The 16,414-nt window shown below is 37.4% G+C and overlaps 1 protein-coding gene across 1 annotated transcript in view; it reads right to left on the reverse strand.

Moving 5' to 3' along the window:
• MIB1 (MIB E3 ubiquitin protein ligase 1) overlaps nt 1–16,414 on the reverse strand; it is a 122,697-nt gene that overhangs the window by 73,731 nt on the left and 32,552 nt on the right. Inside the window, exons 7-8 of the mRNA XM_047086931.1 lie at nt 9,373–9,556; nt 1,144–1,288 (exon numbers count right to left, since the gene is read on the reverse strand). Of these exons, the coding sequence (XP_046942887.1) occupies nt 1,144–1,288; nt 9,373–9,556 (329 nt within the window). The remainder of the gene's footprint in view (nt 1–1,143; nt 1,289–9,372; nt 9,557–16,414) is intronic.

Below are 16,414 nucleotides of genomic sequence, written 5' to 3' on the forward strand. Positions count from 1 at the left end.
TCTCAGATTTCAATGCTACAGACCTTAGAATAAATCAACAAATGAATGATTATGATTCAGAAGCAACGTACTCTCTATAATATTTGGGGAAACATTTTAGAGACAAACCAATTTTCAGTTGAAAATGGTCATCTAAGTGCCAACAACATACATATTGGTATTGACTAACAAAAAAGAACTAGGGGCATATTTATATAGACTCATTGTCATAAGATATTTTTTCTAAATAGCATTAATCAGTAGAGACATTACCCAGTACCATCCCTTAATTCTTAGATCTACTTAGTAGAAAGCAAAGAAATCACCAAGTGGACCACCACCAAGTACACATGATTTGAGTAGGATATTAACCATCCCTCGCTCTTTCAATTTGTAGTAGCCAGTTGGCTGTAATGCCACCTAACCAAAAGGTAAAAATAACACCACCTAATTTAAACTTTAAGTACACTAGCAAATTACAACAGGAAAGAAAAGACAGCAGTAGAGGAAGTAGAAAGCAGTATAAAATAAAACTGGAGGTCGCCCAATGTTTTCCTTTACTTTCTTATAATTTATAGTTATGGTTCTATCTTCTTTTCTGAATGCTAATACACAGTAATTTGTTTTAAAATGAATTGAGGTTATGTATATAAAGCTGGAGCACAGGAAGGAAAGACTTTGGGCATGAGTCTACCTGAGCATCCAGCTTATTCACGTTTCAAAATGGTTTTCTACTTATTGTGGCATGTATAATAACTCTTATTAAACAGTAAGACATAAATATGGCTGATATGTAAAAATATCCAGGAAGAAAGCCATCTGCTAGCAATAACATTGAAAATAAAAAGAGAATAAAACAGTCTAAGAAAGTGATAAGTTCTGACTAAAGGGTACAATATTGAATTAACCCTTGATATAATATCCAAGAAAAAGCACCTACTTATGGAAATTTTCCAGGGCATACCTCAGCCAGAACAAAAACTGTTCACCATATGAAAAAAAACAAAACAAAACAAAACAAAAAACACCTGTAGTGAAAATGCAGAAGTTAGTTGACATTCAAGTGAGGTTATCTATGACATTATCTGTACATGAGAACTGAGGAATTAGCAAAGGTTCTAATGTAAACCATATTACTTTTAAAGAAACACGATACAAACATACCACCAGATGCATTGCTAATGGCTGATCCAGCAGATGCCACCTTGGAAACTGCTGCTGGATTGTATGTCCAAGATGTTCCACAAACTTCCACCTTTAAATCACTGTCTGAATAAATCTGCTGTACTCGGCCAACTTTACCTAAAGTCTTAAAAAAAAAAAAAAATTTAGTTCATGTTGTCAAGTCTAAAGTATGTACCGTAAAAATAGATCACCAGTTCTTACACGTTTAAAGTATTAATTTTTCTTTTTTACTAAAGAAAAAACATTTAAAGGACAATCATTTTCAAATGGGTTATTTACAAACTTTAAAGAGCATCCCTAAAAAACATTTTAATAAACAGGGCATCTGGGTGGCTCAGTCAGTTTAGTGTCTGACTTTGGCTCAGGTCATGATCTCATGGTTAGTGAGTTGGAGCCCTGCATGGGGATCACTGTTATCTGTGCCAAGCCTGCTTCGGATCCTCTGTCCCCCTCTCACTCTGCCCCTCCCCTCCTCACACTCACTCTGTCTCTCACTCTCAAAAATAAACATTAAAAAAAAATTTTAATAAACAAAACTACTATACTTCCACAAGAATATAAAAACAAGGGGGTCTGAGTGGCTGACTCAGTTGAGCATCCAACGCTTGATTTCAGCTCACATCATGATCTCATGGTCATGGGATCAAGCCCAGCACTGGGCTCCATGCTGACAGTTCAGAGCCTGTTTGGGATTCTCTCCCTCTTCTCTGCCCCTCCACCACTCGTGCATGCACACGCTCTCTCTCTCTCTCTCAAAATAAACTTAAAAAAAAAAAAAAGAATATAAAATCAAAAATATCATGACAGTCTATCATTTATAAAAGTTCACAAAATTTTGCTTTTTGATATTCAACCTTTTAATCCCATAATCTTATGTTACATCTTGAGAATTTGTAAATTAAATAGTCTAAAATCCATCATTAATGTAGCCTAAAAAAATAAAACCTGATTTCTAAAACAAATTACTTACACCAAAATGGGAATCAGTACTGATTCCAAGACAGAAGTAGGTAGAAATAACATGCTTATTAAATATACAGGGAAAGGGGCATTTGGGTTCAGAACACAATCAGTGGCAACTCTTACCATGTGGCAGATAGTATTCTAAGAGCTTTATACATATTGACTTACCTAATACATAAAATCCTGAAAATTAAGTACTATTAGCTCCATTTCAAACTCCAGTCCAAAACCCATTCTCTTCAACACAAGAGAATAGCAAATTACAATACTAGCAAATTAGTTCAGAATATTGACAATATCTGACTACTTCCTAACACAGAGTAAACTGCCCTTGATTGAGTGCTTTATTTTTTGATCTCTCCACAGCATTCGACCCTAGCTTCTTGAAACTATTCCTTTGATTTCTGAATGACAGTCTAACCTTTCTGCCTATTCCTTCTCTTTCTTCACTCACTGGCTCCTTGTCCATTTTCAGATCCCTAAATCTATTCATTCTTCCCCAAATTTTATTCCTTAGTTTTTTACTCTTCCTCCTTAAAAATGTAATCTACTCTGACAACTATCACCTTATTTCCAAAGACTCCAAAATATAATTCTATAGCCCCATTTATTCCTCTCTCTGCCCTCCAACACACACCAATTTTAACTTCTCATTACACATTTCCTCTTGGAATTTTCCATCCTCTCAAACTCTATGAGGCTGCATTCCTTGTTTTCCCCCTTAACCGCTTATTATAGAAAGTCTCAAACATACATAAGAAGACAATAGTATATTGAATCCCTGTATACCCATCAACTCTTAACAATTTTCAGCTCATGGCCAATCTTATTCTCCCCTACCTATGGTTACTCCCTGTACTATTCATCACATAAACTTAAAAAAAAAACAAACCTGATACTACTACCAACCCTCCCAAAATTATCAACTCTGTAATATCATAAAATACCAGTGTTCAAATTTCCAATTGCTTCATAAATGATAAAATTCTTCAGTATGCTTAAATCAAGTTCCAATAAAGTCCAAAATAAAGTCCAATAAAGTCAGTATGCTTAAATCAAGTTCCAATAAAGTCCAAAAATATATGTATACATATATTTTTCTTTGCCAATTATTTGTTGAACAAACAGGGTCAACTGTCCTATAAAGTTTCTTACAATCTGAATTTTGCTAATTGATATAATTTAATAAATTCATCTTTCTCTGTATTTAATAAGAAACACTTCAAATTGGCTGCTAGATCCTTTTAACATGACCTAGAAATCTTTGATACCTTCCTTGCTACCTGGTATGAGACTCATCTTGTTCACTTCCAAAGAGCTAGAATTAGCCATTTCTCCAAAGACTGGTTTCTATACAGAAGGAAAGGCTATTTCAAGACTGTAATCTGGGGGCACCTGGGTGGCTAAGTCGGTTAAGCGTCTGACGTCAGCTCAGGTCACGATCTCGCGGTCCGTGAGTTCGAGCCCTGCGTCGGGCTCTGGGCTGATGGCTCAGAGCCTGGAGCCTGCTTCTGATTCTGTGTCTCCCTCTCTCTCTGTCCCTCCCCCATTCATGCTCTGTCTCTCTCTGTCTCAAAAATAAATAAACGTTAAAAAAAAAAATAAAAAAAAAAAAGACTGTAATCTGGGCACTAAGGTTGGTATTGTTATTAGAATGGTTACTGTTTCTAGGTCTTTTCATGGACAAAGCTAGGAAATAGTGGGGGGGAAGGGGAGGAGATGTTTTGTTTTAATGATAAAATAAATCATAAGTTCAAACATTCTTCCAATTCAAATTCAAGACTACAGGGTTTTTACTTAGCCTCTTCTATGTTACATTCATATCTCCTTTTCCCACTCTGATCATTCTGGTTCTCAAAGTCACTGGGGATAACAGAATTAAAATTATCATATAACTACTCATTTGTTTTGTTTTTTTGTCACATCACACATAAAACAATCTCAGGATAATAATATTAGCACTACCACAGACAACAAGATCAATGCAAATTGTTAAAAATCCCTTTTTATAGGCAGTTCTTTAGTGTATATTCTTCCTAAAAAGATATAAAGACAAACAACTGTGTTAAAAATCACCTGTACTTTTCTCTGTACAGTTATGCCAACAGGAAACACATTTAGGTTCATTTATTTCATTTTATTTTCTACTTTCAGGAACTGCCTTTTTGAATTTAATTTTGCTTAATAATTGTATAAAAGATATATGTGGTTTTAAATCAAATCTATAAAACAAGATATATTCAAAGATGTCTCCTATCTACCTTTCTCCCTACACCATATTCCTTTTTTTAGATATGAAACATGTTTTTTTAACTTCACGGTTAATCCCTCCATTGTTTGCTTTTTGTCACATGAACTCTGCATTGTCCTAATTAGTTATACTTACAATAATACTAGTATTTTATACATATATATATAAAACCTTATTCCCTCTTCAAAAAAAAAAAAAAAGAGAGACAGAGTGAGTCAATTGGTTCCCTAGTATGTACAACATTGAAATTAGTCATTCATGTTCTTACCCTTACCTTCTTTCTCCCTAATATTTTGGTTTAGAAAGACAAATATATGATTTCATTCATATATGTAATTTAAGAAACACAACAGATGAACATAGGGAAAAGGAAGGAAAAATAAGATAAAAACACAGAGGGAGGCAAACCATAATAGATTCTAAAATACAGAGAACTGAGGGGTACCAGAGGGGAGATGGGGGAAGGGGGATGGGCTAAATGGGTGATGGGCATTAAGGAGGGCACTTGTTGGGAGGCGCCTGGGTGGCCCAATCAGTTAGGTGTCCGATTTCAGCTCAGGTCATGATCTCATGGTTTGTGAGTTCTAGCCCCACATCGGGCTCTGTGCTAACAGCTCAAAGCCTGGAGTCTGCTTCAAATTCTGTTTCCCTCTCTCTCTGCCCCTCCCCCACTCATGCTCTCTCTCTCTCTCTCTCAAAAATAAAAACATTAAAAAAAAAAAATTTAAAGGGGCATTAAGGAATCTACTCCTGAAATCATTGCTTCACTATATACTAATTTGGATGTAAATTATAAAAAATAAAAAATAGAGTTAAATTATTAAAAAAAAAAAAAAAAAGAAAAAAAAAGGAAGGCACTTGTTGGGATGAGCACTGGGTGTTATTTGCAAGTGATGAATCACTGGGTTCTATTCCTGAAACCAAGATGATACGGTATGTTAACTAACTTAAATTTAAATTTAAAAAAAAAAAAATATATATATATAGGTTTAAAATAATAGTATTTAGTTCCACATAATAACTAAAAGGCAATCGAGCAGCTTGCTAAACTTTCCATATATGCTCTCTCCATTCCCACCCCATTTTTTGAGTTATACTCTATAAAGTTACATTTTATCTGTGTTGTTAGAGCATAAAACCATTATACAGACTCTACCTCTTCCTTTAACCATCATTTAATCTTAGTTCAACAAATAAATACATATTTAATGATCACTGTCAGCTTTCAGTTGATATCTCTCATGTCGGTTGTCTGAAACATTTTTCAGGAGATTAATCAGAAAAAGCTAATGGGAACAAGATTCTATAAATTCTTACATGTTCATAGCAACTTGTAGCTTTTATACTTGAAAGTCAGTTGGTTATATATAAAACTCTTAGCTTACATTTTTGTTCCTTGAGTATCTTAAATAAATGTTATTTCGCTGAGATCACAAAGCAGAGATCAGTTTTTTTCCTTAACAATAATCTGATTTTCTTTTCTTTGTAAGTAAAACCTGACCTTTTTCCCTAGATACCCAAAGAATTGTTTTCTTTTCTTGAAGATTCAATTATTTACCAGAAAATGGCTCAGTGTTTGGTGTTCTCAGTTTTCCCAGCTATACAATGTATCCTTTTAACATTTAGCTTTAAAGTTTTTAATTCAGGGGCATTTTTCCTGGAATTACAAATTTTAGTAGCTTTATAGTCCACTGCTTTGGCTTTTGTTTTTCCTTTTTTGCAAGGACTCCTAATACACATATATTAGGTAATCTATATTTGTCACTTTCCCTGAAATACTTTTTACCTTTTTTATTTAAAAAATTTTCTTCCTTTTACCTTGTTTCTCTTAAAGGCATTATGTTATATTTATTTGATGTGTTGCATCAAGCTTACTCCTCATTTCTGAAATTATCTTTCCTTTTCAATTCTTTCCTAAGTTCTATCACCTCATTTCTAATTATGATCCATTTCAGAGTGCCTGGGTGGCTCAGTCAGTTCAGTGTCTGATTCTTGATTTCAGTTCAGATCATGATCTATGGTTCATGGGATCTAGCCCCGCCTCGGGCTATGTATGGGGATTTGATTATGATCGCTTCAAACTTTTATCCTTCCTCTGTCCCTACTGTCTCTATCCTACTCAATTTAGTTTCTATTCCCAGCACCTTCTCCTTAATGGAGGGCTCTGCCCAGAAAGGGAGCTATGGCTGATTCATTCTGAGAGTTTACAGATTCAGGCTGCTCAAGCCCCTTCAAACTTTGGCATGGACCTATTACCCTCACCCCAAAATGAGGTCTGCAAAAGCCCTCCCAGGTTTAGCTGTTGTTTCCACATTCATCTACTATACTAGCCAATGAATACTTGTTAGCTATATTGGAGCTCCCTTGTTCTTGGGTCCATCTGATCCCCATTAATTCTCTCTGCTGCCAGACAAACAGATATAGACCCAGTAGCTGTCAGTGTTTTCTCACTACTCATTCATATTTTAGGGTTCAATTGGCTACTCTGTCACCTGGTTTTAATATAGATGCTTGCGCCTTTTTTTTTTTTTTTGGTTATGCTAATCTAGTTGTTGACTATTTTTATCAAGACAATTTAGGAAAATTAAAATTCTACACCATCACCAGTGGAACCCAAGAATTCCCCTCTAGCTATAACCTACAGGTTTTGCTTATATAAAAGCTTACTATGGGAGATAGAGCACTTAGGCTTTGAAGTAAAACAGATTTGAGTTCAAACTTCAGTTCAGAAACTTAGCTCTGATTCCTCATCTTTAAAATAAAGATGCCATACAACCATCTGCTTATAATGCTCCTATGACAAAGTCTGTGTATGTGTTTGTGTGTGTACACATATCTGTGTGTGCACATGTGTGTGTGTATATATATGTATGTATATATATATATATATATATATATATATATATATATATATCATTTAGCACAGTGCTCAGAATAACTAGGCACACAAAAGACATACACTGCTATATATAAGCTGTCACTGCTAAGGGGAAAAACAAAAACATTTTGACTATAAAAAAATCTTGAATAATATATGTATCTCATATAAAACATGTCAAAAGATTCCATTTGGGGCGCCTGGGTGGCGCAGTCGGTTAAGCGTCCGACTTCAGCCAGGTCAAGATCTCGCGGTCCGTGAGTTCGAGCCCCGCGTCGGGCTCTGTGCTGACGGCTCAGAGCCTGGAGCCTGTTTCCGATTCTGTGTCTCCCTCTCTCTCTGCCCCTCCCCCGTTCATGCTCTGTCTCTCTCTGTCCCAAAAATTAAAAAAAAAAAAAAAAAAAAAAAAAAGATTCCATTTAACTAACATAGGCTTAAAGTACATCAATACATTTTTTAACCAATGTTACTATCAAAAGCAAACAAAAGGCACATGGGTGGGTCAGTCAGTTGGGCAGCTGACTCTTGATTTCAGCTCAGGTCATGATCTCACGGTTTTGAGATCCAGACCTGCACTGGGCTCCTCACTGAGCATGGAGCCTGCTTGAGATTCTCTGTTTCCCTCTCTCTCTCTGCCTGCCCCCCACTAGTGCACATGCATGTACACTCTGTCTAAAAATAAACTTTAATAAAAGCAAACAAAAGATCATATGGAACTTAATTTTTTGACACCAGAATTCTAAAATACAGCTCCTGCAACACAGACAACTATCACTTAGTCACTACCTACCTAAAACAATAAAAAAATGATGTCGGCAGCATCTGCAAACTATGAAATGTCTTGGAATGAAAACACCATAACAATAGATTTCTTTGTGTTTTGTTCACTACTAAATCTTTGAAGCCTAATAGGTACATTGTCTGTGCTAAAATATCTGCCAAGGAAGCAAGGCAGAAAGGAAGGATGGACTGATGGAAGGGCAGCACAACATGAAGGACAGGGAGGGGGTAATGGACAGGATGGGAGGAGGCAGAGGGCTAGACGAGATAGGAGATGGTGCTGGCCAGGACAGAGCACTAGACAATACAGGATAGGGGGATGAGACATGAAGAGAGATGGGAGGGGGGGTACACAGTAAAGGAAGGAAGCACTGAATGGGATGGGACTCGGGTGGGGTGTGGGGTGGCCAGGATAGGACAAATTTTGTGACTGGATGAGAAAGGAGTAGGGGTAGCAAAGTGGAGGGCTAAACACGAGGACACAGCAAAGTGGAAGGAAATGGGATATAGGGCAAGAAAGTATGGGGGGCAGCAGAACAGAACGGGTAGTAGTACAGAAGGAAGGGACAGAAGGTAAGAGCGAGGGACAGATGGAGAAAGAGGATGGATGCAAAAAGGGCAGAACAAACAAATTTTTCTGTTATTCCTGAACATTTGGTGAAAAATGTGTCGAATGAATAAGTTAAAAATTACACCATAACTCTTTGGGAGCAAAGGCAGCTCAGAAGGCACACATTCAGAGTTGCTCTTTCATACTCTAAGTTTTAGAGAGGCAGGCCCCCAACTAAGGCAAGCAGTGGTGGTCCAGCACTGCTAGCAACTGGATGAGCATCTCTCTCTCATTCTGGGATTAAGTATCAGGGAAGTCCCTGTTACCTTCCACCTACATTACATTCTCCAGTAACAGCTCTTTAAAACACTACTAACTGTAGCCCTACATGGACCTTCCTGGGCTAATTTAACTGGAACAAATTAGACAATAAAAGACATAAGTATGCCTAGCAGCCAATGAAAACAGAGAGAGGCACAGAGTGCAACTGAGGGAGGGACAGAGAGAGGGAGACACAGAATCTGAAGCAGGCTCCAGGCTCTGAGCTGTCAGCACAAAGCCCAATTTGGGGCTCAAACCCATGAACCTCAAGATCATGACCTCAGCTAAAGTTGGATGCTTAAACTGACTGAGCCACCCAGGTGCCCCCAAGTACAATTCTTGAAGAATTATGCTAATTTAGTTTCCAAACTTCAAATATTTTTTAAATCTACACACATATAATGTAATTCCTAGTCTAAAACTGTTTTATTATTCCTAGTCTGAAACTATTTTAGATATACTTACTGGGAGCATAGCTTCAGCCCATTCTCCATGTCCTCTCTGTAGAAGTTTGATTCTTTCCAGATCATAACAAACTTGTACAAGATCACCCACTTGAAACTGTGAGGTACCTCCTTCTGCACCTTGAGCAGCATCCCCACTTCGGACAATGTTTGCTTTAGTGAGAACGGCAGGATTGAAGGTCCACCTAAAAATCAAAGCCAAAACTCAAAATAGGTAACTTTACTTAATTTTAACACAACATTCTTAAACATTGCAGGGCAAAAAAATTTTCTAACACATGAGCACAGTAAAGCAATCCTTTGCAATTATGTCCTGAACAATTTATTTTCCCTTTTATAATTACACATATTTAAGGAAAGACTTACCTGTAATCTCACACCCTAATACGATCCTTCTGTCTAGTTTCCCCTTACGTTTTAAAAATTGTTATAAAATACACTACTGTTAAATATTAAAACCTTTCAGAAACATATAAAGTGAAAGTGAAATTTCCATTTCACACAAACACACCTGGATCCCCATCCCCTATCCCATCCCCAAACCACTGTAAATACTCACTGTGGTGTCAACTATATACTTCAATTAAAAAAATCTAATGAAACTGGGACACAAACACTCCATTGTGTATCCCTGTGATCTTCTATTAGTGCACTGATACTTCTAACATACAGAGTTGCTTCCTTTTTCATAAACAGATTTTATATATTTTATATTTATATGTATGTATATATACATATATACACATATGCACATATATACATATATATAAATAAAATTCTGGGACTTCTTTTTTCTCAGAGAATGTACTTTGGAAGATTTATTTTCAATGTCACAGAAATAGACCTACTTATTTCAATTCAGTGGCTACAGCAGTCCATTACATGGTTATACATTAATGCATTTAACCATTCTCCTACTATCTTTTAAAGTATTTCCAAATTTTCACTATTACAAACAATACTATAAAGAACATCATCGTATGTACATCTTTGTGCAAACAGGGTCAGTATTTCATTAGTGATTCTTAAAAAGCCACCTAATCACCATATGTATTTGTTTACAATTCCGACAGAGCCAAATTGGCTCTAGAGAGTGTACTATTTCTCCATACCATTAATAATCTCATGGATAAAAACAATATCTAGTTTTAATTTGTCATACATGGGTATTTCACATGACTGCAATCACTGCTACACATTCTTCTCTGCTACACATAAGCATTTTTCTTTTTTTTTTTCTTTTTTTTTAAAGTTTATTTTGTTTTGAGAGAGAGACAGAGTGCGATCGGGAGAGGGGCAGAGAGAGGAGACAACACAGAATCCGAAGTAAGCTCCAGGTTCTGAGCTGTCAGCACAGAGCCCAACGTGGGGCTCGAAGTCACAAACCATGAGTTCATGACCTGTGTCAAAGTTGGACACTTTAACCAACTGAGCCACCCAGCCGCCCCCATTAAGCATTTTTCAATGCTGTTACCATTTCTGTTCCCCCAGTCCTATATATCACTCCAAAGAAAAAAGGTTCCCTGAATAAGCTTTTACAATATGGCACTATTATATCCTCCTCTATTTAATTTAAATGAGAGGTCTTAACATATAAAAACCTGTTACTAACTTCCTGTAACCATGGAAATAAACTCTTCTTTCTAAAGCAACCACAAAGAGAAAGAAGTGTCTCTGACCAGTTAAGAATAAAAATCAGATATGCAAAGATTTCTTTCTAGGGGTGCCTGGGTGGCTCAGTCAGTTAAGCATCCGACTTCGGCTCAGGTCATGATCTTGCAGTGAGTTCGAGCCCCATGTCAAGCTCTGCACTGACAGCTCAGAGCATGGAGTCTGCTTCGGATTCTGTATCTCCCTGTCTCTCTCTGCCCTTCCCCTACTCACATTCTATCTCTCTCTCAAGAGTAAAGATTTTTTTAAAAATAGTTTTTTAAGATTTCTTTCTAGCCTTACAATCAGTGCTTTTTTACCTTGCTCCCAGTATTCCAAAATTTATTTGACCTATTACAGTGCTTGAAACACGGCAGTACTTACTCGAGTTGTTCCCTCTGCCTACAGTGCCTCCCTCCCTGGTGAAAACTGAGTCCATCTTTTAAGTTTACTCCAAAGGTAATTTTTTCTCTGAAGTTTTCTCTGATTTGCCTACCTGAAATGACCACTCTTCTTTTGTACCTTCAGAATACCCTGAATACTCACCTATCGCAATTACATTTTAATGCAGTTATTTCTGGTTTTATCCATCCAAACTAAAAAGGAAACCCATGCAAAACAAGGGACCATGTCTTAATTGTCTTTGAAATCCCAGTGCTAATCACAGGGCTAATACAGGATAAGTACTTAATAAATCCTTGTTAAAAAAACAGAACAGAAAAAAAGGTTACTTTCTAGAATTCATATTATGTTACTGTTAACACTACTGCCCAAGTTCTGACCAAGAAAGAATTTGGCAAGTAATAATGCCAATTTAGCTTAACATTTCCAAACAACAAACAAGATAACACAAAATGTTAGTAAAAAGTAACACTAAATGTCAGTATGTACTAAACTGAAGATTTTCTCCTCTTTTTATTAAGAGCTTTGAGATAAAATTCACATTCCATATAGTTCCCTCATTTCAAGTGTTTAATTGGGTGGCTTTAGTACATTTACAGCCTTGTACCACCAAGCACTATCTAATTTCATTTTCATCACCATAGAAAAATACTCCATGACAAGTAGCAGTCAATCCACGTTCACCCCTCTCCCTGGTCCTCAATAATTAGTAAGATACTACATATTTGGTTATTCTGCATATTTTACAGAAATCACATAATACGTGACCTTTTGTGACTGGCTTCTTTCCAGCATAACATTTTCAAGATTTATCTATTTGCAGCATATGTCAGTATTCTGTTCTCCATTCCTTTTTATGGCTGAATAAGATTCCACTGTATGGATACATCATATTTTGTTTATCCATTCATCAGATGATAGACATTTGGGATGTTTCAAATTTTGGCTGTTATTAAGAATGCATCCACAAACATTCATGTACAGGTTTTCGTGTGGACACACTTTCAATTCTCTTTTTTTTTTTTAATTTTTTTAACATTTATTCATTTTTGAGAGACAGAGAGACACAGACCATGAGTGGGGAAGGGGCAGAGAGAGAGGGAGACACAGAATCCGAAACAGGATCAAGGCTCCGAGCTGTCAGCACAGAGCCCGACGCAGGGCTCAAGCCCATGAACTGCGAGATCATGACCTGAGCCGAAGTCAGATGCTCAACCGACTGAGCCACCCAGGCGCCCCTCAATTCTCTTGAGTGTAAACCTAAGAGTGGACCAGCTGAGTCATATGCTAACTATATTTTCAAAGCATCAAGACCAGTTCACATTCCTATTATCAGTGTACGAGGCTTTGGTTCTAATTTCTCCACACCCTCACCAACACTTGTAATTATATACTATTTTATTCTAGTATGTGATTTTGAATTACATTTCCCTACATTTACATTCCTCATTGTGATTCTGAATTACATTTCCCTACTAACTAATTGCTAATAATGTTAAGCATCTTTCCGTAGGTATTAACTCCTAACTTCTACTGTGACTGTATTTGGAGACAGAGCCTTTAAGGAAATAACTAAAATTAAATGAGGTCAGAAAGGTGGGATGCTAATCCACCAAGACTGATGTCTTCATAAGAAAAGGAACAGATTGAGGAGATGTCATTCTCTGAGCATGCACAGAGAAAAGGCCATGGGAGAACATAGTGAGAAGGCAACCAACTATAAGCCAGGAAGTGGTCTCAACAGAAACCAACCCTAATGGAAACTTGAACTTGGACTTCCAGCCTCCAGAGCTGTAAGAAAATGAATTTCTGTTGTTTAAAAATCCTTTGTCCATATTTTAAATGGGTTAGTTGTCTTTTGTTGTTGAATTATAAGAGTTCTTTATATATTCTAGATACAAGTCCCAAGTCTGGCATATGATTTGCAAATATTTTCTCCCACTCAAAGTTTCCTTCAAAACACAATTTTTTAATTTTGATGATGTCCAATTTATTCACTTTTTCTTTGGTCCTTCTGCCTTGGGGGTCGTATGTAAGAAACCACTATCTAATCCAAGGTCACACAGTCTTATATTTTAGGATTTAAAAGTACATTTCATCGGGGCACCTGGGTGGGTCAATGGTTAAGCACCCAACCTTGGCTCAGGTCATGATCTCGAAGTTCTTGAGTTCAAGCCCTGCAGCGGGCTCTGGGCTGACAGCTCAGAACCTGGAGCCTGCTTTGGATTCTGTGTCTCCCTCTCTCTCTGCCTCTCCCCCACTTGTGCACGCTCACTCTTGCTCTCTCTCAAAAATAAACAAACATTAAAAATGCATTTCATCGGAGCGCCTGGGTGGCTCAGTCGGTTAAGCGTCCGACGTCAGCTCAGGTCATGATCTCGTGGTCCGTGAGTTTGAGCCCCGCACCGAGCTCTGTGCTGACAGCTCAGAGCCTGGAGCCTGTTTCAGATTCTGTGTCTCCCTCTCTCTGACCCTCCCCCGTTCATGCTCTGTCTCTCTCTGTCTCAAAAATAAATAAATGTTAAAAAAAAAAAATACATTTCATTGGGGCACCTCGTTGGCTCAGTGAGTTAAGCATCCAACTCTTAATTTTGGCTCAGGTCATGATCTCATAATCGTGAGACCAAGCCCCACACTGGGTTCCGCACTGGGTGTGGAGCCTGTTTAAGATTTTCCCTCCCTCCCTCTCTCTCTCATTCCTGCCCCTCACCACTCACACTCTCTCTCAAAAAATTAAAAGGAAATAAAAAGTATATTTTCATAGGGTTATATCTACTATAGATAGTGATTCCGCCAATGAACTGGGAAAAGTAAACTGAAAACCTTTGGGAGTGGATTCACCATTACAGATGTCATTGAGAACATTTGTGATTCATGGGAAAAGGTCAAAATATCAACTACTGTTGATCCTGTATATCCTGTATATCCTGTATATCCAACTACAGGAGTTTGGACGAAGTTGATTTGAATGTTTATGGATGACCCTGAGGGGTTCAAGACTTCAGTGGAGGAAGTAACTGCAGATTACTAGAATTAGGAGTGGAGGGGAGCCTGGGTGGCTCGGTCGGTTAAGCGTCCGACTTCGGCTCAGGTCATGATCTCACGGTCCGTGAGTTCAAGCCCCGCATCGGGCTCTGTGCTGACAGCTCAGAGCCTGGAGCCTGTTTCAGATTCTGTGTCTCCCTCTCTCTCTGCCCCTCCCCTGTTCATGCTCTGTTTCTCTCTGTCTCAAAAATAAATAAACATTAAAAAAAATTAAAAAAAAAAAAAAAGAATTAGGAGTGGACTAGAATTAAGAGTGGAGACTGAAGATATAACTCAATTACCATAACCCCATACTAAAACTTTTGAACAGATGAGGAGTTGCTTCTTACGGATGAGCAAAGAAAGTGGTTTCTTGAGAAGGAATTAATTCCAGGCAAAGATAGGGTGAAGACTGTTGAAATGAAAACAAGGATTTAGAATATTGCATAAACTTGGTTGATAGAGCAGAGGTAGGTTGTCAGAAGACTGACTCCAGTTCTGTTAAGAAGTTCTATTGTGAGTAAAATGCTATCCAACAGCACTGCATGCCACAGAGAAATCATTCATGAAAGCAAGAGTCAATCAATGCAGCAAACATCACTGTTGTCACCAGAAATTGCCACAGCCACCCCAACTTTCAACAACCACCACTCTGATCAGGCAGAAGCCATCAACATTAATGTTGGCAGTAAAAAGTTTTCAACTCGCAAAGAGCTCAGATTATAGTTAGCATTTTTGGACAATATTTACAGTATAACTGCACATTTAATAGACTACAGTATTGTGTAAACATAATTTGTATACACAATGGGAAACAAAAACTTCATTTGATTCTCCTTATTACAGAGGTCTGGACCGAACCTGCAATATCTCCAAGGTATGCCTATATATATTGTCAGCATCATTTACTGAAAAGACTATTCTTTCCCCACTGAACTGTATTGAATCCTTGTCAAAAATTAAATGACTTTAAATGCAAGGGCTTATTCTCAGACTCTTCAGTTCTGTTCCATTGATCTATACGTCCATCTTATGTCAATAATAGGCTGTCTTGATTACTATACCTTTATCATAAATTTAGAAATTAGGAAGTGTGAGTCCTCCAATTTTGTTTTTCTTTTTAAAATTGCTTTGGCTATTCTGGGTTACTTGAATTTCCATATGAACTATAGAAATAGATTGTCAATTTGTATAAAAAAGGTACTAGGGTTTTGATACAGATTGCATTAAATTTGTTGATTAGTTTGGGGAAAAACTGGCATCTGTTATAGGCTGAATTATGTCATCCAAAAAATATGTTGAACTCCTAATCCCCAATACCTCTGAATGGGACCATATTTAGAAACAGGGTCATTGCAGATTTAATCGAGTTAAAATGAAGTCATACTGGATTAGGGTGGGCCCTAAATCCAATGATTAGTGTCCTTATAAGAAGGTCATGTGAAATCAGCTTTGGTCATTTTCTCTGTAAAAGATTTTAGAATTATCATGAGCTCAATTAACTTACTTCTATGTTTCCTCAGGGTTCTTTCCTCATGGATGGTTAAGCTGCACCAAAATAAAATATTGGGCTGGAGGACTGATCATATGGCTCTCAGTCTCAAACAGTCGATTTGAATGCATTTAAAATAAAATGTGTACCTCCCCCCCAAAAAAGGAGGCCACGTGAAGACACAGGAACACACAGACTCACAGAGGAGAAGGCCATGTGAAGACAGAGGCAGAGAAATGGCATCTACAAGCCAAGAACACCAAGAATTGCCAACAACCACCAGAAGTTAAGAGAAGCATAGAACAGATTCTCCCTCAGAGCCTACACAAGGAACCAATCTCCCTAACACCTTGATTTTGGACTTCTAGCTTTCCAAAACTGTGAAAGAATAAGGTGCCATGGTTTGAGTCACCCAGTTTGTGGTAATTTGTTATGGCAACACTAGGAAACTAATACACAATCTGAACAATATCAG

Source organism: Lynx rufus, unplaced genomic scaffold (assembly GCF_022079265.1).
Source record: "Lynx rufus isolate CCGP_SWC_20201006 ecotype Redwood Valley unplaced genomic scaffold, mLynRuf1.p SCAF_22, whole genome shotgun sequence".
In the NCBI taxonomy this organism is placed as follows: Eukaryota; Metazoa; Chordata; class Mammalia; order Carnivora; family Felidae; genus Lynx; species Lynx rufus.